We start from the raw sequence: 25,339 nt of genomic DNA, 5'->3' as shown, positions 1-25,339 counted from the left end.
TTTGGTTTTCACAGGGGCTAGAAACGAACTTCTACAATTTTAGAGCCGATTTACAGCGGACACTTGTTCATGACAGGAGCTAGTATGAGCTTGACTAACACCAGCTTTCACAGCCTATCCTGCTTTGTATTAGACTCATGTATAGACTTCTAAAAATCCCCTTTCAGACTGTAAAGACCTCTGTGTATTTGGAGTTGCTCAAATGGTTGCTAAGTAAGTCTACCGAAGAGATGGCAACTGTGGTCAGGTGGCAATCCTCATTAAAATACAGAGTGGGGAGGGATAAAGTGGGAGACTGGGACTGACATACACATACTGCTACCTATAAGATAGGTAGCTAATGGGAACCTACTGTCCAGCACAGGGAACTCTACTCAACACTGTAATGACCTATGTGGGAAAAGAATCTAAAAAAGAGTTGATACATGTATATGTATAACTGATTCACTTTGCTGTACACCTGAAACTAACGTAACATTGTAAATCAACTCTAACAAAATTTTTTTTTTTTTTTTTTTGCGGTACACGGGCCTCTCACTGTTGTGGCCTCTCCCGTTGCGGAGCCCAGGCTCCGGACGCACAGGCTCAGCAGCCATGGCTCACGGGCCCAGCCGCTCTGCGGCATGTGGGATCCTCCCGGACCGGGGCATGAACCCGTGTCCCCTGCATCGGCAGGCGGACTCTCAACCACTGCGCCACCAGGGAAGCCCTAACAAAAATTTTTAAAAAATACAGAAGGGCATCCAGACACACAGTCATATAAGGACAGAGAGTGGATGGGAAAACAGGCCTGGATTCCCGTTTTTTGAGGCCTATGACATTTTGTCTGTCTGGAAAGACAGTAAAGCACAACATCCTAGAGATATTAAAAAAGAAGAGAAAGCATAATCCTGTTTTAAGCTATTCACCTACAGCAAGACCTAAGCAGCAGCACATTGTGTTTTCCTAACGCAGTTCTAGCCCTTCATACTTGGGACTCCAGACACACCTGCTCTACAAGCCTGAGGTCTCATGGAGATGATGAAGGGCTGAACCACATAAGCCCTAAAGTCCTTTCCAGCCCTCACAGCCCTGGCATCTACTGACCAGTCCACCAATCCAGTTAAATTGGTTTATTAAGTCTATTAGGCAATTTATTATGCTTTCAAAATAGTCTAAAAAATTTCCAACCTTTCATGAAGGTAAAGCCTAATAAAACACTACAGTAATTTTTAGTTCTGAATAACAAAAGTTAATTAAGATGATTGGATAGTGTCATTTAAAAAAAAAATCTCATCTTGTGATAGGTAAAAAATATTATCTCATTTTGGGCTTCCCTGGTGGCACAGTGGTTAAGAATCCGCCTGCCAATGCAGGGGACACAGTTTTGAGCCCTGGTCCGGGAAGATCTCACATGCCGTGGAGCAACTAAGCCCCTGCGTCACAACTACTGAGCCTGCACTCTAGAGCCCGTGCGTCACAACTACTGAGTCTGCACTCTAGAGCCTGTGAGCCACAACTACTGAACCCGTGTGCCACAACTACTGAAGCCCGCGTGCCACAACTACTGAAGCCCACGTGCCTAGAGCCCGTGCTCCGCAACAAGAGAAGCCACCGCGATGAGAAGCCCACGCACCGCAACGAAGAGTAGCCCCCGATCGCTGCAACTAGAGAAAGCCTGTGTGCAGCAACGAAGACCCAACACAGCCAAAAATAAATAAATAAATAGATAAATAAATTTATTTATTTTAAAAAATACTATTTCGTTTTAAACTGCATTTCTTTGATTATTCACAAGGGCAGACGCGTTTAGATGATTCCTAGGCATTTGTATTTCCTCTTTCATATGTCATTTAGTTTTAAGATGAGGACACTTCAGCAGGACCACATCTTTCAGCCAGCGGCCAATTGAGGGAGGCCAGAGGATCCTGCCCAGAACTGTCACCAGCTCTGGGGACAGAAGTGTAGGACTCCTCGCCTTGGTTCAGTGCCGTATCTCTGAGCACACACCTGACTTTCATTATGTGTTAAATGCAATGGAAGCACAGCATCGGCGGCGAGCAGGGGTCCATATTTATTCTCTTTCTGTGACAGCCACATCCGACGAAAGAGAAAAACAGGGTTACAAATTCCACCCAGGATCTGGAAAGCCAGCTGGGCTGCTGGAGCTTCTTTTTCCTTCTCCATGAATAAACATTCTACAGAGGAGCCCTGAACAAACAATGCCTCTAATCGTGTGTGAGGCAGACAGGCCCCCAGACTCCACTAGCCAGGTGACACTGGCTTTGCCTGGCGGACTCTAGCCCCAAAACGTGTTTTTGCCAAAGAAACCCTGTGACTCTGCAACTGGATACGGGCTGAAGTCACTCAGAGGGCAGAAGTGTTGAATCAGGGGGCAGTTTTTGGCTCTGCTGTTTTCCCCGAGCTAACCATGCTCTGTGGCCACAGCCCTGTCCCAACATCACCCGCTGGGTTCCACCCGCAAAATAAAACAAGACTGTGGGTTTCGAAAGCAGCTAGAAATTTCATTTACAAAAGCGGATTGAAGTGCTCACTGCCGCCGCAGCAGCAGATCTACTAAAATTGGAAAGACACAGAGAAGATCTATATCTTCTGTGCGCACCTTCGATACTAGCATGGCCTCAGCAAGGGTGATGCAAATTTGTGACAAGGTCCCTATTTTATATGTCGGTTATACCTCAGTAAAAAAGCAGATTTTAAAAGCTGCCAGAGAGGAAAATTCTAATGAGGACCCTCATTAGATGGGTCTCACGCCCAGTAGCCAGTGCCCCCAAGTTCAAGTCCAGGACATAGGCAGGAGCCTTCCTGCTCCTCTGCAAAGGGCCTCACCCTTGCAGATGCCACCATGTGGGGTGTCAGGGACTGGCAGGCCAGCTGGGTCTGGCGCTCTGACGTGTGTCACGGCTTTCCCGTGGTGCCCTTGTCCTCCTTGTGGCACAGAGCGGCTGCATCCCCTGCCCCGCGGAAAGGCCTGTGTTTTTCACCCACAGGAACGTGAACACGAATCCCGATGACAATTTCCAGCTTAAAATGGCCGGACCCCTAGGAAAATCTCAGTGATAAAAGGCACTCGTGTTTGTGTCAAGAGAAACCACACACCCAACCTGAAAAGCCAGTATCGACAACCAAAATGACAATGGAAAACTGCACAGCAGAACCACCAAGTATAATGTCACCCGACTGGGCTCCATAGGGAACAGCGTGGAGCACGCTACGGCAACGATGAAATGACTGTATTTTTCCAACATTACGGAAACATCCTGAAAGAAGGAGGCAGACCTAGAAAGGTCTGTGCGTTCTCTGTCTCACTTCCTGGCCAGTCCCGGGGTGCTCCCCATGACACAGAGTCTCTGATCTAGGCTTTAAAAAATAGCTTCCCTTTCCCTCTCTCTCTCACTCTACTCCCCACCCGCAACACAGATTAACCAAAGAGAAGTGATCAGACTGAAAGAATATTTATCGAGTGCCAACTGCATACACTGTACCAGGGGCTTCGGGGTGTGGCTGAGCAGAAAGACAAACTCCCTGCCCTGGCTCAGCAAGTGCAGCCAGGCCAGAAAGGTCCAGGGAGGGTGTGGCAGTTACTGGGCAAGGGTGGCCGCAGGGCTGCGGGGTAGGGTTAAGGCAAAGCGCCCGGCCCTTTTCAATTCCAGCCGCCGCAGAATCTCTACCTGTTTGATTGGCCCGTTGAATAAACAGAACTTGTGATCGTTTGTACGCAGAGAAGTAAACCTCCCTTGACCTGTTAAGCCCCCTCTGACTTAAACAAACAAACAGCTTTAAAAAAAAAAAACCTGAAACAAACTATACATAGAGTAAAATACACAAATCTTAAATACACAGCTTGATGAATACTGACATTTGTCTCCACCCATGAAACCACCACCCAGATCCAGATGCTCTAACCATGAAGCGAACCAAACTGGTATATGCTGCAGAAAAATGCAGAATAGAATCTGGTGGATCTCTGATACGCCTTTTTAAAGTTGTTTTATTGCTGTTGTTGATTTGATTTTGATGTTTAGAGATAGTTTACTCTTTTTTTGGGAGGGGAGAGAGTGGGGTAGGTCCACTCAGGCAGGAGCTAGGAAACAGTCTCCTGACAGGCACTCACCCAGGATGGAAGATTCTGCTTGTTTAAGCTTTCAAGATCCCTAACATCTAAGAAATGTTTAAGAAAACATTCAGACTCCCACCTAATGCTGCCATATATTTGCATCCTTCCTGTTTAGAAAGGGGTGTGAAGCAGCTCAACTTTCAGATGGAATCTGGGTGCTTTCTCACGTAGAACACCGCAGACTTAATCCCTGCAACTTTTATTTTTTAATTTTTTTCCGAGCCATTGCTTTTCCTGGGAGAATAGCAAATGACAGAAGATATTATTTTCAGGTCTTCAACTCTCCCTTTTCCAGCTTCGTCTTAGAATTTAAATGAACAGAATAAAAAAAAATTTTTTTTAAGGAAAAACAAAACAGAGAATTCCCTGGCGGTCCAGTGGTTAGGACTCAGCACTCTCACTGCTGGGGGCCAAGGTTTGATCCCTGGTCGCAGAACTAAGTTCCCACAAGACCAAGTCATACATCGCGGCCGGGGCGGGCGGGGGGGTGGGGGGGAAGCAAAACAAAACAAACACCTCCCACCCTCAGTGTGGAACACGATCCATGCATCAGAATAGAACAACCTGCTCTCTCCCAGAGCCAAGGATAATTTAAGATGATCTAATTTAAACCATGGGATTCTTTGTTGTTTTTTTCTTTTTTCAAATTGAAGTATAGTTGATTTACAATATTGCGTCAGTTTCAGGTGTACAGTTTAATGACTGAGTATTTTTGCAGATTATACTATACGTTATTACAAGATAATGGGTGTAATTCCCTGTGCTGTACAATATATCCTTGTTGCTTCTCTAGTTTATGTTGGTTTGGCCAAAAAGTTCGTTCGGGTTTTTCCCTAAGATGTTCCAGAAAAACCCAGACAAATTCTTTGGCTAATCAATATATAGTCGTTTGTTAATTCCATACCTCTAATTTGTTCCCTCCCCTCTTCGACCATGAGATTCCTTATGGTGGTTCAGGATTAACAAATGCTCAAATCTTAGGCACTTCCTATCTTATACTATAGAACACAGAAAAATATTAGCATGTGAATTCACGTAGTAGCCACGGCTTTGCGGCGGTGTTTGCAGTAAATGCTACGTTTATATGGAACATTATGATGGGCCGGTAGTAGCCTAAGGAAGCAGACGGGCCGTTTCTAACGTGAAGCGCCGCACAGGCGCTGCTGCGGTCACAGCGCAGCTCACTCACTTCCGCTCTGCCTGCTAGGACAGCTTCTTAGCTTACATATGAGTTTTCAAAGTATGTCAAACTTTTAACATCTATACATAAAATTGGGAGAATGGAGAACCAGGCAAAAAGGGGATCCCAAAGGTGGGGATTCCCGTTTCCCCACAGCACTTTTTCTTTTAAGATATTTTACAATTTATTTCTTATTTCTTCATTTACCCACCCTCCACCCAGCACTTTTAACAGCCGCTCCCACCGTCGCTCTGTCTGGAGTGGCCGCTCTTCCTCGCCTGCTGCGCTTTATCAATTAGCATCCCCGTCACTTAGTGCCACACTGTGAGCCCATGTCTGTGGACTTCTGCCCACGTCTGATTATCCTTCCAGACGCACAGAGTTTTAGTGAAACATCATACAAAGGCAAGCCTGCGTGCGGGGTTCCCAGAAGCTGTGCGGGCCCAGGAAAGACCCCATGACTTTGAGAAGGTCACTTCTCATTTGCCGCCTTGTTTTCTCCACTTGTAAAACCCGGTGCTGTCCTCACACGTCCTCACGGCGCCCTTGAGGCTTCAAAGGGAAGCATCGTCCAATCTCTAGGTTTCCCTCTTCTGCCCAAATGCTGACGGCTTAGTCCCCACAACCAACTAAATCAAGGAATTCTTTTTTTTTTTTTTTGCGGTACGCGGGCCTCTCACTGTTGTGGCCTCTCCCGTTGCGGAGCACAGGCTCCGGACGCGCAGGCTCAGCGGCCATGGCTCACGGGCCCAGCCGCTCCACGGCATGTGGGATCTTCCCGGACCGGGGCACAAACCCGTGTCCCCTGCATCGGCAGGCGGACTCCCAACCACTGCGCCACCAGGGAAGCCCCATCAAGGAATTCTTGATGGTCCACAGCAGGCATGGACAACTTGAAAGAGTTACCTGAACTTTTCGGCTTTAAACAGTACTGTTTAAAAATAAACAGCAAACAACAAACAAAGAACCTCACTGAGTTCAGAGCTGAGACAAATTTTTCCAGCTTTAGGGACAGTGTGGACAGGGTTTCTGTGCTGTTTTCATGCCCTGACACAGGGGGGAAGCCACGCTCGGAGTTAGTGGCCTCTTTGGGAACGACTGGCAATCACGAAAGCTGTGGATCCCATGATGTAAAGATGCGATTTTTATCTCCAACTATCTTCTCTGGGGTGTGAAGGGTTAACACCAGCAAGGTGAGATTTTGCTTTTGTACCCCTTGAGTTTCTGGCTGTTTTTTTTTTAAACCTTTAACCCTATCCTCTTGGCAGAAAAGGGGACCTGGCTGTGAACTCGGCATCAGGGCCGACCCTTAGTCCTCCTCTGGGTCTGACATGATGTAAGAAATGTAAATGCTCTGGTTCATCCCAATAGGGCTTTTTTCCAGCAAAGCCTGGCTCAGTGCCAGCGCCCTTCCAGAAGGGAACAACCTTCCAACTCCGGCCCGTAAGGCTGCAGAGTCCCAGGCCCGATACGGAGTTACAAAGCAGTTCTGAGTAGGAGGGATCTTAATCCCCTCTCTGCCTTTGAAATATTTATCAAGATATGACAGACCTACGAGGATCCTGACACAAGTGACCTTTCCCGGCAGAGAGAACATAGCCTCAGGCCGGGGAGAAGAAGTCAAGCCAGCTGTCCACCCAGGTGGTGAGAGTTTGGAATTTACTCAGCCCTTGTGAGTCCCACGGCCTGTGCCTACTTCCCTTGGAAAAGAGAACTGAAACTGGTTAAAAATAGCTCTTCTCCAACCCCACCAGCCCTCTGCACTGAAGCTCCCGAGAGAGCCCGGGGTGTAGCACCCACGCTCACAAACGAGAAACAGCGCTCGGTAAAGATGGATACGCGCTCTGTTTCTGTAAATAAGTTCATTTATATCACTCTTTTAGATTCCACATGTAAGTGATATCATACAATATTTGTCTTTCTCTTTCTGACTTACTTCACTTAATATGATAACCTCTAGGTCCACCCATGTTGCTGTGGAAATAGACTCACAGACACAGAAAACAAACATAGGGTTACCAGAGGGGGTGGGGGGAGGATAAATTAGGAACTTGGGATGAACAGATACACGCTACTATGTATAAAATAGATAAACAACAGAGACCTGCTCTATAGCACAGGGAACTATATTCAATGTCTTGTAATAACCTATAATGGAAAAGAATCTGAAAAAGAATAGATACATACTGTGTACATACATGTGTACGTATATACATAGATATGTGTGTATGTACATATAGCTGAGTCACTTTGCTGTACGCCTGAAACTATACTGTAAATCAACTACACCTCAATTAAAAATAAAAGGCTAAAAAAACTGATGCGTAGGCGCCCCTCCTCTCTCCAGATGTTCTGCCTTTCCCACCTCCGCCTTCTCTGCGGGAGTAAACTAATCCTTATTCCCAGAGCACTTTGTCCTCTTCTGATCCTGCCCTTCTCTCCTTGCCTCTTTTCCCAGCACTGCCCCCCTGCAGCCCCCCCAAGTTCCCTGAGGGTCTGCTCACCCAGAGGTCACCTGCACCTAGAGGGAGGGGCTGTTCCTCGGATAAAGGGCTAATACGGAAGTAACCACTAGAGGGTGACATAATTACACACAAGCGGCTTCCTGGGGCCTGAGTGAGGCCGGAGCCGCCCAGGCGTCCCGCTGGAGGCCCGGAGACGGAGCCGGGCGTGAGCACGTCACCCCAGTGAGCACACTCACAGTGGTGCCCGCAGGCTCCGCCCTCGCAGTCTCTGTGTCTCATACACACACGCACAGACCCACTTTGGCCGTCTACCAACCAGGGCCTTAGGTGTTGCACACGGAAGCCACCCCTCGTCGTGGCCCATGACCGTTCATGGCGGGTCGGCATCTCAGTCACTAGCAGCTGCTGCTTTCATAGACACTCCTCGTTTGGTGTCGCACAGCCACTGCACCCTAGCCAGGTGCGCTGACAAACTCAGCACGCGTCCTCAGGGCAGCGGAGCAGTGATATACAGAGTGGCTCTAGGTCTAGACCATGGCGTTGAAATCCCGGTTCTGTGGGCCGGATCGTCTTGAGCACTTACTCTGTGCCGTGGTTTCCCCACCAGGAAACAGAGGTAGTAATGGAACCTACTTCACAGTCGTGTGGGTGGATCTATGGGAGGAAGAGCTGAGTCATACTCGTAAAGACCTTCAAAGAATGTCTAACACATAATAAATGTGCAATAAATGGCAGGTATTCTGGGGACTTCCCTGGTGGTCCAGTGTCTAAGACCCCGCTTCGACTGCAAGGGGGCTGGGTTTGATCCCTGGCTGCGGAGCTAAGATTCTGCGTGCTGCGTGGTGCGGCCAAAAAAAGAAAAAAAAAAAAACAACAGCTATTTTGCCGATGGCCAGGAGCCGTACTAGGAGGTTCCGTGCGTTATCCCGTTCAACCCTCGCAAAGCTCCCAAGATAAGAGCATCGCTAGTCCTGTTTTACAGACAAGAAAACCGAGTCTCCAAGTGATGAAACAGCTCGTCCAAAGTCACAGAGCTGATAAGTGATGAAGTCAAGGTTTTGACCCCAAATCTGTCTGACTAAAAACCCACATTCTATCACTGCCTCACGGGGAAAACTTCGGACTTCACACCAGAGACTCAAAGGCAAAAGACGGTGTGGGGGGGACATAATTATTTTAAATATTATTTGTGTTTTACTAAAAAAGGAGAGGCTTCAAGAAGTATAATTTCACAAAAGTTTTAAATCAGGAGAAGGAAAACCAGGAGGTGGGAGGTTCCAGCAGTACCTGGGAAACCCACTGGATGTGCAAATTCTCGGCACCCCCCCCCCAGACATCTGACTCAGAGACCTTCGAAGTTACTCTGATACACATGCAAGTCGGAGAAGCCCAAGAAAGCATGAGAGTTGGTGATGAAAACCTAGGTCAGAGGAAAAAGGATGGATGTGTGTCTGGCTGACTCCGAGTCTGGGACTGTCTCTTGCTTTTCTGAATGGAGCACGACTCTTTCCGACTCAGGGAGGAGGGAATGAGGGGCACAGAGACAGGGGGCTCCCCTGACGTGAGGGACCATCTCATCCCGCTCTTGCGAGTGTGCTGTTTCCGCTCCTTTAACCTGCGCATTTCTTAAAAACAGGAAATGACATTTTTAAATGCTTAACTTTCAGTAAGGATGTATCTGTACAATTCGGGGGCACATCCACGTGGGGCTTTTTTTGATGGTTCATTTATAAAAGAAAAAACCAGAACAGTGTTTATTAGCTCCCTCCTAAAGGCCAGGTTCCCCCGAGGGCCCTCCCTTTCCCCTGCGTGGTTTTTCTCAATGAGTTGTCACCACAGTTCTGTGACCAGGAGTGACTTTTCACTTTATAGATGAGGAAATTGTAGCTCAAAGCGCTGAAGCCACCCTGCCAGAGGGCACGCAGGCATAATGGAAGAGCCGGGACTCCACCGCACAACTTGGGCTGCAAGCCTGGGGGGCACTTAACTCCTCAGGACACTGCCTGGGGAACAGCCCTGTGTCAAGGGGCCTCGAGTCACGGGCACCTAGGGGAGCCCCCCTCGGACCCGGGCCGTCCCAGGGGTCAGTCAATGTCTCAGTGGTCCCCTCTCACTGCCCCCAGGGTGTGAGGCACCAAGCTCTATTGTGGGGCAAAACGAGGAGAAAGACAGCTGATTTAAAATAATTTTTTCCCAAGGCAATCTCTGTTCTAAAAACAGTAGCCAAGTCCAAACCAAGAACTAAGAATTTCTGACTTCAGATGCCAAATTCCAGTTCCAGATAGACAACAGTTAAAATAAAGTTTCTTATTCTTGAAAGAGAATAAAGAGAAAAAGCTAAGAATTCTTTGAAAAGGTGACTCTTTTTGGGGGCCCACGTCGCACGGCTTGTGGGATCTTGGTTCCCCGACCAGGGGTTGAACCCGGGCCCTCAGCAGTGAGAGTGCAGAGTCCTAACCACCGGGCCGCCAGGGAATTCCCTGAAAAGGAAATTTTCAATATTCTTCAATACTGAAGAATCAGAACAATGTATGACAATGTATGTTTGCTATTATGGCACTCTTATTTTTTCCTAAACTAGTAAGGTAAAGCCAGCCTGTTCTCTAAATAAATTTCCACCCTATGTAATGACTTTCCTCTCATCAACACTATTCAAATTCGAGGCTCCTCTGTAGTGGTCCTCTAAACTGAGAACATTTTATTTATAACCATCACTCCATTGGCACTTACCCCACTGATAATACGGAAACCATTTTGTGGCGCGTTGCTGGGTCCTGAGTCCTAAGAAGCAGACATACCCTCTGCATCTTTGTCTACTCCAGGGCACAGAGCCGTGCGCACCAGCTGTAGGAACATTTCCTGAACGATCACATGATTGAAAACCCACCTTCCCAAGCGTTCAGTACTTGGAAATGGCTACATTTTCAATATGGCTCGTTTTATTTTAGGGTTGTCATAGCTACCTGCTTGGTAACAAGTACCTAAGGTGTTTGTTAATAATAACTGATACTTGGGGTTATTCAATCAAAGTATTTCTAATCCTTTGGTCGGGCACCTGAAAATATGAAGATATACGTTAGGCTTCCCTGGTGGCGCAGTGGTTAAGAATCTGCCTGACAATGCAGGGGACACATGTTCAAGCCCTGGTCCAGGAAGATCCCACATGCCGCGGAGCAACTAAGCCCGTGCACCACAACTACTGAGCCCGCGCTCTAGAGCCCGCATGCCACGACTAGTGAAGCCTGTGCGCCTAGAACCTGTGCTCTGCAACAAGAGAAGCCACCGCAATGAGAAACCCGTGCACCGCAACGAAGAGTAGCCCCCGCTCGCTGCAACTAGAGAAAGCACGCGCGCAGCAATGAAGACCCATGCAGCCAAAAAAAAAATTAAATAAATAAAATTTTTTAAAAATAAAATATGTTACAGTTAACACTCAAAAGTTGCAAACAACATATTTCAAATGCAGCCGCATTTCCAGTGTAAAAGGAGGGGGTGTCCATTCATCCGGGGGCGATTATTAATAGCACCCCATCTCTTTCGCATGAGTTTTTCCAGTTTGTACATGAAAGGGCACAGTCATCCTCAGGAGAGGGCTCCAGCTACCCAGACCTCAAGCCCTTATTTTTATGGGGGTGGATAAAGCCCTTGTTTACAGGATACAATGAACTAATAATTTGGGAGAGAGTAAACAAATATTTTGGGGTGTTCCGGCAATTTGCTGACGTGAGGACAATTTTCACCTATTTTTCCTATTTATTTACATCTTCATTTCACAATGTTGGTTCTGTTTAAATCTTTTCATTTTTAATTGTGGTAAAATATATGTAACGTAAAACTTACCACCTTAACCATTTTAAAGTATACAATTCAATAGTGTTAAGTACATTCACATTGTGCAACAAATTTCCAGAACTTGTTCATCTTGCAGAACTGAAACTCTGTGCCCCCAAACAGCTCCCCTCCCTCAGCCTCTGGCAGCCACCCTTCTGCTTTCTGTTTCTGTGATTCTGACTATTCTACATGCCTCATATAAGCGAACTAATACAGTATTTGTCTCTTTGTGAGTGGCTTACTTCACTCAGCATGACGTCTTCAAGCTCCCTCCATGCTGTGGTGTGACAGGACTTCCTTCCTTTTTAAAGGCTGAATAATATTCTGTCGTAGGGAGAGACCGCCTTGTGTTTATCCGTGATCTGTGAGGGACACTTGGGTTGCTCCTACCTTTTGGCTGTTGCAGACAATGCTATGAACTTGGGTGTACAGATGGTGCGTCTAGACTCCGCTTTTATTTATTTTGGGTATATGCCCAGAAGTGGAATTGCTGGATCATGAGGTAGTTCTATTTTTAAGTTTCTGAGCAGCCTCCGTACTGTTTCCCACAGCAGCCGTACCATTTCACATTCCCACCAACAGCACGCCAGGGCTCCAATAGCTCTACCTCCTCGCCAACACTTGTTATTTTCTGCTTTATTCATTGTAGCCATCCTAACGGGTATGAGATCATAGCTTATTGTGGTTTTGATTAGCATCTCCCTAATGCTTAATGTTGAGCATCTTTTCACCTGCTTGCTGACCATCTGTATGTCTTCTTTAGAGAACTGTCTGTTCAAGTCCTTTGCGCATTATTCAGTGAGGTTGTTCTGTTGTTGTTTCTAGTTAAATCTTCTCTTTGCACTCAGTGAATCAAGTCCTCACTATGTCTTACCTTTTCTCTAATCAAAAGGTGCCCCAGGATACTCTCCTGCTTAGAATTACTTAGGAATAGAGAGAATGTTGCCTTGAAGTGGGGAAGTAGTTGGAAAGGCACGATCTTATAAACCTCAGATATCCATTGTTACTGGTGGTCCAGAAAAGTTTTGACATGTATGAAGTCTTTTGTAAAGAGATTATATAGTTGTTATCGTTCTCATTCGCTTCAGTTCAACCACGTTTACAGAGCGCCTACTGCGAGGCATCCACTGTGCCATGGACACATTAGAGTTAACATAAAACACACACAACCTGTTTTAACTCCTTTGATCCAACGCCCACCAGCTAGACTCTGGGTCACTGTTTCTGGACATCTACATTCTGTTTTCAAAAAAAATAAATTTTATTTAATTTATTTTTATTTTTGGCTGAGTTGGGTCTTCGTTGCTGCACACAGGCTTTCTCTAGTTGCGGTGAGCAGGGACTACTCTTTGTTGCAGTGCGCGGGCTTCTCATTGCGGTGGCTTCTCTTGTTGCGGAGCACAGGCTCTAGGTGTGTGGGCTTCAGTAATTGTGGGTCGTGGGCTCTAGAGCGCAGGCTCAGTAGTTGTGGCACACGGGCTTAGTTGCTCTGCGGCAGGTGGGATCTTCCTGGACCAGGGCTCGAACCCGTGTCCCCTGCATTGGCAGGCGGATTCTTAACCATTGCACCACCAGGGAAGCCCTGGACACATATATTCTTGAATGAGGAGTTTAAAAGCCACGGATCTCTTCTGATCTTTCCTGCCTCTCTGTGTGAGGAAGCATACATCCTTTTTTTTTTTTTTTTAATATTTATTTATTTGGTTGTGTCAGGTCTCAGTTGTGGCTCGCAGGCTCCTTCGTTGAGACATGCGGGCTCCCTAGCTGTGGCATGAGAACTCTTAGTTGCGACATGCATGTGGGATCTAGTTCCCTGACCAGGGATTGAACCCAGGCCCCCTGCATGGGGAGCGTGGAGTCCCAACCACTGCGCCACCAGGGAAGTCCCAGGAAGCATACATCCTTAAGTAAGCCTCATCTTTGGGTTGGGCCTCACAATTTTCCCAGGCCCCACCCAGATGAAAAACACACCCTATCTAAAAAAACAGTGTCTTTAAAATTCTTGGTAAAGTTCTAGAGATTCTGTACACAGGGCTATCACCTCTGCTCTAAACAGAAGTTCAGAACTCATTCAGAAAAAAACTTCACCTCGGTTGCAAGCTGCTGAATCGTATACAAAGTCTCGACCTGGGCTCAAAATACACGTGGCTGTCCACGGGCCCCTCTACGTTGATACACATCTTCTCCAGACCACCAGTCTCTGGCCCATAATTCCCTCCACCTATTTTTGTGTCCTAAATCACAGCCTAAACTGAAACCCCCAAGAAGCCAGTGCACGTGAAACTATCCCTGTTCTCGGGGTTGCATTAGGAACAATGCGAAATGTCGGGCTGAGACAGGGCTCAGAGAGGCTCATGGTTTCCCAGAGGGTAACTGTTGAGAAGATCCCTGGAGATTATCCAGTCAATCTGCCCTAGTGAAACACAAGGAAACTGAGCCGCAGAAAGGGGAGACACTTCCTCCATGCCCCAGACTCAGCAGAGGGCTCACCTGATGCCACTCTGTTTCCCCACTAATGTGCATTTTCTAAGATACTTCTTGATGTTTATTCTCCTGTTTATTGAACGTGAACACAATCATATTGCTGAAAATCCTTGTCATATATGTTTGAATGCCTTACATAAAAGGTCCTGAATTAATACCACTCTAGAGTTAAACTCAAGAAAAAACTTCGCGAGAGCTAGGAGCAGGTGGTCAACTCCTCGAGAAAGTGCTTCCGGGCACCTCTGAACTACTTTTCAGACTTGAGAGCGGCAGCGGGTCTGGAGGAGGGGCACGGCTAACTAAGCCCCTCCTCTTCAGGTCAGCCCCCCCCACGCCCGCCCCATTGGTGGTCTAGCACTTTGTTTTGCGACAAGGAGGATTAAGGTTTTGTGGATTAAGACCTTGATATCAACACAAACACATCTACATCCACAGAACAACAGGAAAAGTCACTTCACGTAGCGCGTTAGGTAAAAGTTTACGCGGCAGTGACTGAGACCAGTTTACGCCTAGATACGGCCCAGGAGAAGAGTGCCAACCCAGGTGCAGCGCAGAGCTGAGGCTCTCACTGCGCAGCGCATTTGGAATCTTCTAGACGACCAACACAACCCTACGTGATTCCAGGAGGGTTATAGAAATCTCTGGGCCTTACACCACGTGCATCGTGGCTGAAGGATTTTGCTTCTGCATTTCCTGATTTAGGAACAGGGGAGGTGGGCGGCAGTCTAACAAGGTACTACGCCTATTATCTATCTGTATGCATTTGGCTCGCTACTGGTCTCCTGGGCAAAAGAGAAGTGGCCAAAAGGGAACCTCATATACTGAACATGGAACCCAGTCAAAACCTCGTTCAGGTTCTCAAAGACTCCTTTTTTGATAGCTGAACCAGGCTGTCTTGCATCTTGTTGTGCGGATCCACAAATTCCTTCAAAACACAGAGGGTCATTTTCTGGCTCCAAAATTCTTGGTTTGAAGGTAATTAAAATGAATCTCTTTTGAAACCCTATTCTCTGAGTGGGCATTTAAGACCCAGGAGCCACGCTCTAGACTGGAGCATTCCATGGTTCCAGAGAACAGTTTGTAAACGAACAGACATTTGCTGGAGCATCTTAAACCAAGCCCAATCGTCACTCTGTTTTGTCAAAAGATAAAATTGTATCGGCACATACGAACACAGTGACTGTCGGCACAACTGGGCCCTTCATCGTCTAAGAGGCTGACAAGAAAGAAAGCGGTGGCGATAGGGTTGAGGTGAGGCTGCTCCCTCCGGGCGCGAGGCAGGCGGAGGCGACGCGGCGCAGCCCAGGGCTGCCGGCCGAGTGCGGAAGCGGAGGAAGTTGTGATGCATAAGGAGCCGAGGGAGCGCACTGGCGGCGGTGTCTGGAAACACCCGGAACATGCTAGAAGGAAGTGGTAATGGCTAGATCCAGAGTGCGCACTGGGGGGAGGCCGTGCTCGGCTAAGGGACGCGTGGGTAGTCCTGAGTTTCTCCCCAGTTCAGGGCACAAGACTGGAGAGAAAGGAACCGTGGGAAGCCGCCCACTGGGGTGGACCGAGGAGGTGGCAGCACAGACGCGCGGCGGGGCCCCGGGGACGGAGGCGGGGAGGAGAGCGGGGCGGTCACCGAGCAGCGGTCCGGGGAGGAGGGTCTTGCGGGAGGATAAAGGGAGCGGGCGGGAGGCTGGGCCAGGAGCGCGCGGGGAGGCCTCGGACCCGGCGGCGCGGAGCCTAGACGCGGGCCGGGCGTGGCCGGCAGCTCCCCGCGGTCGGTGGAGGCGGCGGAAGCGGTGGCGGCTGGCCCGGCCGGCGCCCCGACGGCGCGCACAGGGTTAACCCGCGGCGGGCCGGCGCTCGGTTTCCAGGACAACGCCGGCAGTTCCGGCGCGCAGGCTCGTACCATCGCGCGCGCGCGGGGGAGCGCGGGGGGCGGGGGCGCGGAGGCGCGGAGAGCAGCGGGTCCGGCCCGGACGCCCCCGGCGCGGCCGCCGCTCGCCCCGGGTCGGCTCCGCGCGCGCGCTCCGTGCCGGCCGGCGCTGCCCCGCGCGCGGACGCGGGGGCCGAGCGCGCGCCGGCCCGAAGTCCCCCCGCCGGGGCGGCCGAGTGCGGGCGGCCCGCTGGCAGCTTTGAAAAGCGGGCGAGGACAAAGGCGGCCGCAGCCTCCCGGCGCCCAGCCCGAGCGCGCAGCCCGGCCCGCGCGGCGCCGGAGGATGCGGCCGGGGGCGCGGCGGCGGCGGCGGGGCGGCGCGGGCCGGGCGCGGCAGAGCTGAGCCCAGCAAGGGCCGGGCTGCGGGGGCGCCCGCCCGGGATGTGAGCGCCGAGCGCGCCGGGCGGGGAGGGCGGGCAGGGCGGCAGGAAGGACGCGCGGACGGGAGGAGGAGCGGCGCCGAGCCGGAAGGCGGGAGGCGCGTCCGTTGGGCCCGCGGCGCGGCCGGCCAGCCGCCTCGTCGCTCGGGCGGGAGCGGGGCCCGCGCCTCCTCCCCGACGCCGCGGGGAGGAAGATGGAGACGCACATCTCGTGCCTGTTCCCCGAGCTGCTGGCCATGATCTTCGGCTACCTGGACGTGCGCGACAAGGGGCGCGCGGCGCAGGTGTGCACGGCCTGGCGGGACGCCGCCTACCACAAGTCGGTGTGGCGGGGGGTGGAGGCCAAGCTGCACCTGCGCCGGGCCAACCCGTCGCTGTTCCCCAGCCTGCAGGCCCGGGGCATCCGCCGGGTGCAGATCCTGAGCCTGCGCCGCAGCCTCAGCTACGTGATCCAGGGCATGGCCAACATCGAGAGCCTCAACCTCAGCGGCTGCTACAACCTCACCGACAACGGACTGGGCCACGCGTTCGTTCAGGAGATCGGCTCGCTGCGCGCCCTCAACCTGAGCCTGTGCAAGCAGATCACTGACAGCAGCCTGGGCCGCATAGCCCAGTACCTCAAGGGCCTGGAGGTGCTGGAGCTGGGCGGCTGCAGCAACATCACCAACACCGGCCTCCTGCTCATCGCCTGGGGCCTGCAGCGCCTCAAGAGCCTTAATCTCCGCAGCTGCCGCCACCTCTCGGACGTGGGCATCGGGCACCTGGCCGGCATGACGCGCAGCGCGGCCGAGGGCTGCCTGGGCCTGGAGCAGCTCACGCTGCAGGACTGCCAGAAGCTCACGGATCTGTCTCTGAAGCACATCTCCCGGGGGCTGACGGGCCTGAGGCTCCTCAACCTCAGCTTCTGCGGAGGCATCTCGGACGCAGGCCTCCTGCACCTGTCGCACATGGGCAGCCTGCGCAGCCTTAACCTGCGCTCCTGCGACAACATCAGTGACACGGGCATCATGCATCTGGCCATGGGCAGCCTGCGCCTCTCGGGGCTGGATGTGTCCTTCTGTGACAAGGTGGGGGACCAGAGCCTGGCTTACATAGCGCAGGGGCTGGACGGCCTCAAGTCCCTGTCCCTCTGCTCCTGCCACATAAGCGACGATGGCATCAACCGCATGGTGCGGCAGATGCACGGGCTGCGCACACTCAACATCGGGCAGTGTGTACGCATCACGGACAAGGGCCTGGAGCTGATCGCCGAGCACCTGAGCCAGCTCACCGGCATCGACCTGTACGGCTGCACCCGCATCACCAAGCGCGGCCTGGAGCGCATCACGCAGCTGCCCTGCCTCAAGGTACTCAACCTGGGCCTCTGGCAGATGACGGACAGTGAGAAGGTCAGGTGAGGGCGGCAGCACCAACTCCCCCGGCCCCGCCCTGTTCGTCCTCCTGCCACCGCCGCGGCCCCCGCGCTCACTCAACACGCACACGTAGACCCAGAGCATTGCCGGGGACGCGGTGGGGGCGATGACGCGGAGCCCCAGTCTTGTCCTCCCCTCCCCCCCCCTTGCGTCCGGGGTCCCTCCGCCCCCACACCCCCTCCTTTTCCCCGAGGATGCGGAGGACTCGCCACCCACCAGCCACTCCTCCCAGCAGGGGTTTGGAGGACGGACTGAGCTACCGTATCCCCGCCGCGCTGCATTTGGAAACGGGGGTGGGGAGTGACCAGTCCTTTCAGCCCTGGGGAGTTGGGGAGAATGTCTGCCTTCACTTAAGCTTTCATTTGAATACTGTGATCTGGTTTTTATTTCGAAACGTATAAAAGCAAACCCAACTACAACGGCCTTTTCACCCTTCTTCCACTTCGTAACTAATCCCAGTCTCTCGTCATCAGTCCTTTGACAGTACTCTGCTACCCACGCTCATTTCATTTGTATTGTCTTTTTTATTTTTTTGAAGGAAGTTGACATCATGGTCTCTTTTTTTTTCTGCTGAGTATAGTCTATATATTATATATATATATAAATTATATATATATATGTGTGTGTGTGTGTATATATATATACATATATATATATATATGTGTGTGTGTGTGTGTGTGTGTGTGTGTGTGTGTCTGGCTACCTCGTTTTAGTTTACTTTTTTCTCTGAAGCCCTGGAATTCTACAAGAGAGATATTTTGAGACTGAAACATTTTTGTGCCTGGACTGGACAGATGCCCATCGGGTTCGTACATCTTTTTTGCTTTGGCTTCTTCCCAAACCCCATCCACCCCGTGTATCCCACTTCACATTCCGGCTCTGCTTTCCTTTTCCTCCTTGTCCACAGGGATTTGAGGGCCCAGCCGTGATCCTAAATCTTGACTTAATTTATAGCACAAACGTGTGGGAGACGCGAGAGTTGGACTGTTTCGTTTTTTGTTATTTTGTGTGTGTGTTTGAGATGCAGATTGTGTCTTGAAAATGATGATTATATATGCAGATTCTGCCCTGCCCTCCCCCTCTTGCAAGTTTCCCCACGAAAAGGTCACACAGTGAGGGTTCCTGTTGGGAGCGGAGGAGCTTCCAGAGCCCCCGGGGCTGAAATGTGAAGGGGAGGAGACTGAAATTCATGTCTTGTCTCTGTTCTGTTAATAAAACGGGAGTTTGTGGGTTTTTAAAAATTCTGTTTCTAAATGGAGGAGTAGATGCCTTTATTTTGATGGGGGTTGGGACTTGTGGCTTTAAAAAAAAAAATCACTTTTGTGTAGGATGTACATTTTCGTTGGATTTTTTTGGTTTGTTTATTGTTTTTTAGAATCCTCCACTGCAACATGCGAGACCATGGAGTAAAAGAAACCCAGAGACCTTTATCAATTAATTGTACTGTTTGTGAATTTGTATAAATAATAACAAAGATCCTCTTAAAACGTTTATATTCTTACAGTAAAAGGTTAAACTGATATTTATATAATAAAAGAGGAAATATGAAGTATGTTTTTGAAAAAAAAAAAACCAAAAACAAAAGCCTTGTATCTGTGCATTATTTTTAAGGCGGTGTGTGTTTGGGTCCAGGCCACGGTAGGAGGTGCTGTTTTGTGTCTCTGAAGTAAAAAGCATAAGATGCAGAGTTCCGTGCAGCCTGTGTGGTGCGAGCTCACGGTGAAAAATTCATCCTGTATGAGGTTCACCACTGACATCTACACGTTTTGTTGCTAGAAATGGGATTGGAATGGAGGTTTATATAACTTCTGGTTCTGAACTGTGCACAACATGGAAATTTAAAGAAACCGAACAAAATGAAACTTCTTCTTAAACCAGATTTGTAAGAGTCACAGCTTCACCAGGGTGGCCAGTTTTTCTCCACATGGACGTGAGATCTAGGGGTGATGTTCAAGAAATGCGTCCTGAGATGTGGAAGTGGGAAGAAAGATGGGTTTCTTGACCCTGAGCGGGTGTGGGGAGGCTGCGAGGGGGCGGGGAGGGCGCCAGGGCCATTGTTGGGAAAGTTAAGGGCGCTCAGTCATGCGGACTGCGGCTCAGTGCGAGCAGTGCGGCAGGGCGGGGGCTCGGGCCCCTCCTTAGCATTCCCCGCCAGCCCCGCCAGCGCCGCCGGGTTGGACACTTTCCTGGGGGCGGGGAGGCCGGCCTGGAGTTCTTGCACATTTGCATTTTAAGAAGGCGGCCACTCGAACCCCGGTGAGGGTTCTTAGACCGAATTGGGGCTGAATACCAACAATTCCAGCAAAGAGCTCCCTTTGGTAGACAATAACTAAATCATCTGACACCCTGTGGTTGGGCTGTGGAAACGGAAGTGTATAAATGCGCCAGCAGTGGGGTTTTTCATATTCTTGTTTCGCAGAGGTCTGTCTTACTTGTTTTTGAGGGGTTTTTTTTTTTTTTTTTATACTGATCCCAGGAAGAGCCGATAAGAATAGCACAAAACTTTCCTGGATCAACACCTCTTTCCAGGAAGAGAGCTAGAACCAGGTTTCTCTTGGGTAGGACTGTTTTGTAAAGTTTCCAGGCTTGCTGTACGGGCCTGGCACAAAAGCTGCATTGTTCCTTCTTGGAGAGCCACCACAAGTGGGTCTAATGGAGCCTGACACTAGATCCATCTTCCTTTTCTTTGGGGAAGGTGTGGATCTCTTTCTTCCCTCTTAGGTTACAGTGCTTACTGCCTGGAAAAAAAAAAAAAAAAGTGTGAACCCTAGTAAGAAGAGACTCTGAATCAGGGTCAGCTTTCTGATTTAGCATTTGCCTCTACAGCACACGAAGCTTCCACAAGCTGTGAGTTCCTATTTTTCTTCTTCCAAGAGATCGTGTGGCTGTGCAGATTCAGTCAGTAAGAATCTGGGCACCTCCTACGTCTTAGGCTCTGTGCTCACCTCCTTCATTTAATACAGAAAGTAATCCTACCAGCTATAACTGGAAGGTTTTCTGTTTCTCTGCTTTGTCTTGGTTTTTAAATATAAGCTTGACTCAAGGCTGGTAAATTACTGTTTGGAAGTTAAGATCACGGGCCTGGTGTCCTCATCCTGAACTGGGCAGAGTTTAGAATGTATCTCAGTGTCTTGGGAAAGATGAGTAAACCTCCTTGCATCAGTCAGAGGTGACTGCTTACCCCTCAACCTTTTTTGACAGAAAGAAAAGAATCAGGGTTGAGAACCAACGATGTGCTCTGCCTGGTACTTGAAAATTTCTCCGAGTCCTCAAAGCAACCTGCTGAAAGGTACCCTCTTTTCCAGATGAGAATACTGCTCGCCTAAAGCCAGCCACTAAGTCCAGCCCCCTTCCACTCCACGAGGAGGATCAGCTACTGATCGCACCTTGGTTTCCAGGAAGGCGACCTCCCGGAAGCGAGTGGTGGCTGTCTGAACCCAGGATGGACAGGCTCGGGCCAAGGGCACCACCTGAAAGGGAGCAGAAGTGGAGTTGGCCTCACCACACCTACGGGAATGGAAGGAAATGCTTTTAAGGAATAGGAGCGCTAAGCACATGAGCGGATGTGTAATATGTGGGTGGCGCACAGGTTAAGAGGACTTCAGGGCAATTTTTAGAGTAACAGAAAAAACCTGGCTCAGGTATTTGCCAAAACTCCAGAACTGAAAAAACAAAACAGGAACTTAGCGTAAACTTCATCATCTAGAAGCAATAAACCTCAGCAGGAACTGTGTTGCTGGCAGTCAGGAAAGGGTTCCGCGTACTTGTCCGAGACTCATGGGGCAAAAGCCATGAAACGTCTGCTGAAAAGATGATGTGTAAGTGAAGGGCGGGGTCGGCGGGGTTCAGACAGTGTCTGCAGCCTCCTCAAGACCACGACGGGCCTCTAGCTGAGAGCGCTGGGTGTTGCTGAATAATTCTCCCTGCCGTAGACGCCTGCCTGCCCAGTTCCTCCGTCCTGAGGCGGGGAGGGCCCACTTGATGTATCCCACCTTTGGCAGCAGTGACAAGGATGCTTGCCTAACTGACGGTACATCCTTAAACAGTTAAGAAAATTCAAACCGATCATTATTCTTTCATGATTGAAATCAGCAGCAAAGATCTGAAAAAGCCAATGTTCCTTTTACGGCAGTTTCTCTAACGGCAAGAGCCTTCTCTTAAACGGAGACACACGATACGTAAATGGAAGCGTGGCTTAGCCCCCAAATCCACGTGCTTTCCCACAGTGGTTATTAAATGCTGATCTTGCAATATAAGTAAAACCCTTCCCTTCCGACTTAGAGAATCTGAACTCAAGTTTTCAAAGGGGAGAGGGGAGTGGCCCCCAGGGACCACTGTGTTTCCAAAGGATAAGACCCCCTTATTAAGAGATCAGATTTGTAAAACAAAACCAAGACCTCATGCAGCTTCTGACAACCGTTCCTCTGCTCCCAGGGCTCTGCTGCGGCCAGGGGGCCAGTGAGTCAACCCGTGGTTGCCCCCTTTGCTGCCCTTCCCCCTCTGCATCACCCCCTTTTAAAAGTTAATTCTGCCCCTTTAATAGAGGGCAAGACCTAAATTGTGTGCCACCGTGACCCCTGAGGAGTCAGGGGCGAGGCTTTTGGTGAAATCATGTGGGTCCTGGGCAAAGCTGCATTGAATCCCGAGCCAGTGCCCAGGCCACACCTCTGTCTCGTCTTGTCAAGGTGCTTTGCTCAAATGGTACGGAGCAAGTTAAGTTTTTTGAAAAGTGAATGTTGTCAGACAGAGGAGACCTCATATTTGGACCCGTGCCAACTATTAAGACGTTAGAACGTCTCCAAGGTGAGTGCACAGCTGGGCAAAGAGCGAACACTCAGGTCTCGGATAGAAGAGGGGCATTTCCAGACATCTGTACCTGTAAATGTCCACAACTGATCAGTTTCAGCCTTTTCCTCTGTCGCAGGGGTGGCTCTGATGTGGCCTGGTGGAGCTGCCGGTACCACCTGGAGCGCTGGGTACCGTGGACAAAGCCGCTCCTCCCGTTCAGGGCAAGAGGAAGTCGGCACGAGAGCAGAAGTGATGGCACGAGACGGGGTACGTTGACATCCCCCCCAAACAAAACAATCCAAGTGGAATTCCTCCATCTCCTGTTTGTTAACCCAAGAAAGTGCACATATTTTCTTAAAAGAAGACTTAAGTTTTTTATTATCTCATCACTCTTCCACTTTGTGTAAAGGACAAATGCCCCATGTCCTGTGCGTTCGCTTTCATCTGTGAGAGTGGACAGCATCCCGGTCACACAGGCGGGATGTGGATGCGGCCCGCGGACGCACGGAGTCTCGACCGTGTTTGGCTTCCCTGTCTCCGGATTTGTGTTTCCCCAAAGCTGGTGGATGCTGGACATTTAATTTTATAAACGGGGAAAGAGGCTTGACGAGGGTGAAAGACTGTGCCCAGTGACCACCCCAGACTTTACCCATCACCGGGGAGGCCGGTCCCCAGCAGGAGGGAGCGGGGGGTCCTTCCCTGAGCTGTTGTCAAGCAACACCCGACCCCCTGCTTCTGAAGAGAGCTGAGCTACAGCACATTATTTTCATCTGGAGTAAACGCCCCGAATGCTGAAAGTTATTATTTAATACGCATTACTTATGCAAACTCAGACGTGTACGTTACTCATGCAAACTCCTTTTTCAAGGAGCCGGAAAGCTAGTGCGAGGAGTTGGTAAACGGGCTTAGGGTACCGGGTGGCCCGAGTATGCGTGAGGGTCCAGTCGGTCCCGTCGTCCTCAAGCACGTGGGCCAGCTCTCCAGCACTGCTCCGTCATGGACGGTGACAAACAGACGGCACAAAGGCCTCCATGCTGAGAAGTCACAGCTCCACACGCCCCCAGGGCCGCCTGTCACAAAGGAGAACTGAGCTGTGAGAGCACGAGGTGTTTTCTCATCACTCAAGGATAAAACGTCCTGACTTTACAGATGTTTTAGCTGCAAATCCCTCCTGTCCCGAAAGAGTAAAAGGGTCTAGTCCAGTGTGTTCACATCAGCACCGCTTCTGTTCCCTGCTCTCCGGGGGATGTAACCCGCCCTCCAGAGGCTCAGGCCTGCTCATGGTACCAGCAGTGACCCCCTGCCGGATCAGGGCCAGAGCGACAGGAGCGGCACAGACACAGCGGGGAAAGAGCCCAGTCCAGATTCACTTCTCATAAATGGTGTGGAATTACTCCACATGGTTTGGAAAGCACTGTTTTCCTCATCTAAAAAGATGATGCAAATATTTACTACAAATGTTTGTTTGTAATAGTGTTTTTCCTTAGGAAAGGTTTACCCCAAACTGGCATTTTTATGCACACGCTTGTGTACGTTTGTGTAGGAATAGCTACCGGCTTCCATTCTGCTTTTTGAGATGTGGCCTCTAGATAGAGAGGAACCCCCCAAACTAGTCCTCACGTTCCTTAGAATCTTCGGTAAAATCCCCGAGGCCAGAACTGGTCAGATGGGTGAAATAAGGGAGAACTGCAACAGTTAAACCCCTCAAATTCTTAGCCTTCTTAGATGGGAGATACACTAACCAGGGCCTTCCATTTTTACCTCAGTGTTTTAAACCTTAGCTTCCTAGCTTCAAAGCCCACTGCTATGAACTACCAAAAAGAAAAAAGGCCAGTAGGTGTGCCTTGAGCAAACTATATGAAAATACAGCATTAAAGTGACAGCTTCGAGCTCTTCTAGTTCATTTCGAATGCACAAAGTTTAACGTCTTTCAGGGATCTACGGTACGGCCAGGTTCTGTGGCCTGAACGTTGTCGAGCTCCCAGCGCAGCTTCCTGACATAGCAGGCAGAGAAGCTCTTCGGGTTTTCTGAGCCTGGACTGGATAGACGACTGGCCTTCCCAGCCTCCCTGACGTCCAGACGCCTGGCCACTGTGCTCGGAGTCAAAGGGCGACAGGACAGTGACCCATAGCAAGACAGCTGGCCTATCTTCTCCCCCACACGCAAGGGTCTAATGCTCAAGGGCATCACAGGAGGACCCGCGGAAATTCACTCCAGTAAAGCAGGGCACAGGGTTTCGCAGTGACAGCCTCACCCCTGCTTGCGTCGGAAGCTAAACCGCATCTCTGTAAGTTAGGAGACAGGTCGCACGGCACCTCGTGAAAGGCAGGGGTGGAAAGTCAGTCTTGCCTCTTGCTGCGTTGTTCCTCGACCTCCCCATCCCCCGCAAACCCTCTTCCACCTTCTCCCACCCATTCACCCTCCCCGCGGGGATGCAGCCCTGCGTCGTGGCCACACCAGTGTCAGAGGCGGGCGTCTGACCTCGTGCTTTCCTTTACCCCAAGTGCACTAAGTCGATTTTAGGATCCACTGTGGGGCAGAAAAGTAAAGTACGGTTCATGCAAAACTCCACGTATGTTTTCCACGTGGAAAGGCGGACTGTCTTTATCCACGGCGCCTGCTAGCCCCGAGACCCGTCAGCAGGTGGCAGCATTGCCTGTGAGCCGGATGCCCTCCGGCAGGTGCCCCCGGTCGCCTCCCCACAAAGACCTTCCCCGGTGTGAGTGAGAGCTGGCGAGACAACCTCATGTCGCCAAG

General features: G+C 50.3%; 2 protein-coding genes and 1 pseudogene across 4 annotated transcripts in view; 2 read left to right on the top strand and 1 right to left on the bottom strand.

The window, feature by feature from the left end:
* WNT5B (Wnt family member 5B) overlaps window positions 1-25,339 on the bottom strand; it is an 88,403-nt gene that overhangs the window by 26,844 nt on the left and 36,220 nt on the right. The window lies entirely within an intron of this gene.
* Window positions 2,534-2,663, top strand: LOC117314343 (U6 spliceosomal RNA; annotated as a pseudogene).
* On the top strand, window positions 15,497-24,595 carry FBXL14 (F-box and leucine rich repeat protein 14). Of its 3 annotated transcripts, XM_073789175.1 has the most exons (3): window positions 15,497-16,665; window positions 16,767-17,774; window positions 22,718-24,595. In XM_073789175.1, the coding sequence occupies exons 2-3, from the start codon at window positions 16,840-16,842 to the stop codon at window positions 22,986-22,988; spliced, it is 1,206 nt and encodes a 401-aa protein (XP_073645276.1). In that variant the 5' UTR covers window positions 15,497-16,665; window positions 16,767-16,839; the 3' UTR covers window positions 22,989-24,595. The 3 variants fall into 3 exon arrangements, with proteins under 3 accessions (XP_073645276.1, XP_019781444.2, XP_073645277.1); XM_019925885.3 differs by having other exon boundaries at window positions 15,497-17,774; window positions 22,718-24,591; XM_073789176.1 differs by lacking the exon at window positions 22,718-24,595 and adding an exon at window positions 21,099-22,705 and having other exon boundaries at window positions 15,497-17,774.

The sequence above is a fragment of the Tursiops truncatus genome, chromosome 11, assembly GCF_011762595.2.
Source record: "Tursiops truncatus isolate mTurTru1 chromosome 11, mTurTru1.mat.Y, whole genome shotgun sequence".
Lineage (NCBI taxonomy): Eukaryota > Metazoa > Chordata > Mammalia > Artiodactyla > Delphinidae > Tursiops > Tursiops truncatus.
Note: the sequence above shows the minus strand (reverse complement) of the source record. Positions and strands in the feature narration are given on the sequence as shown.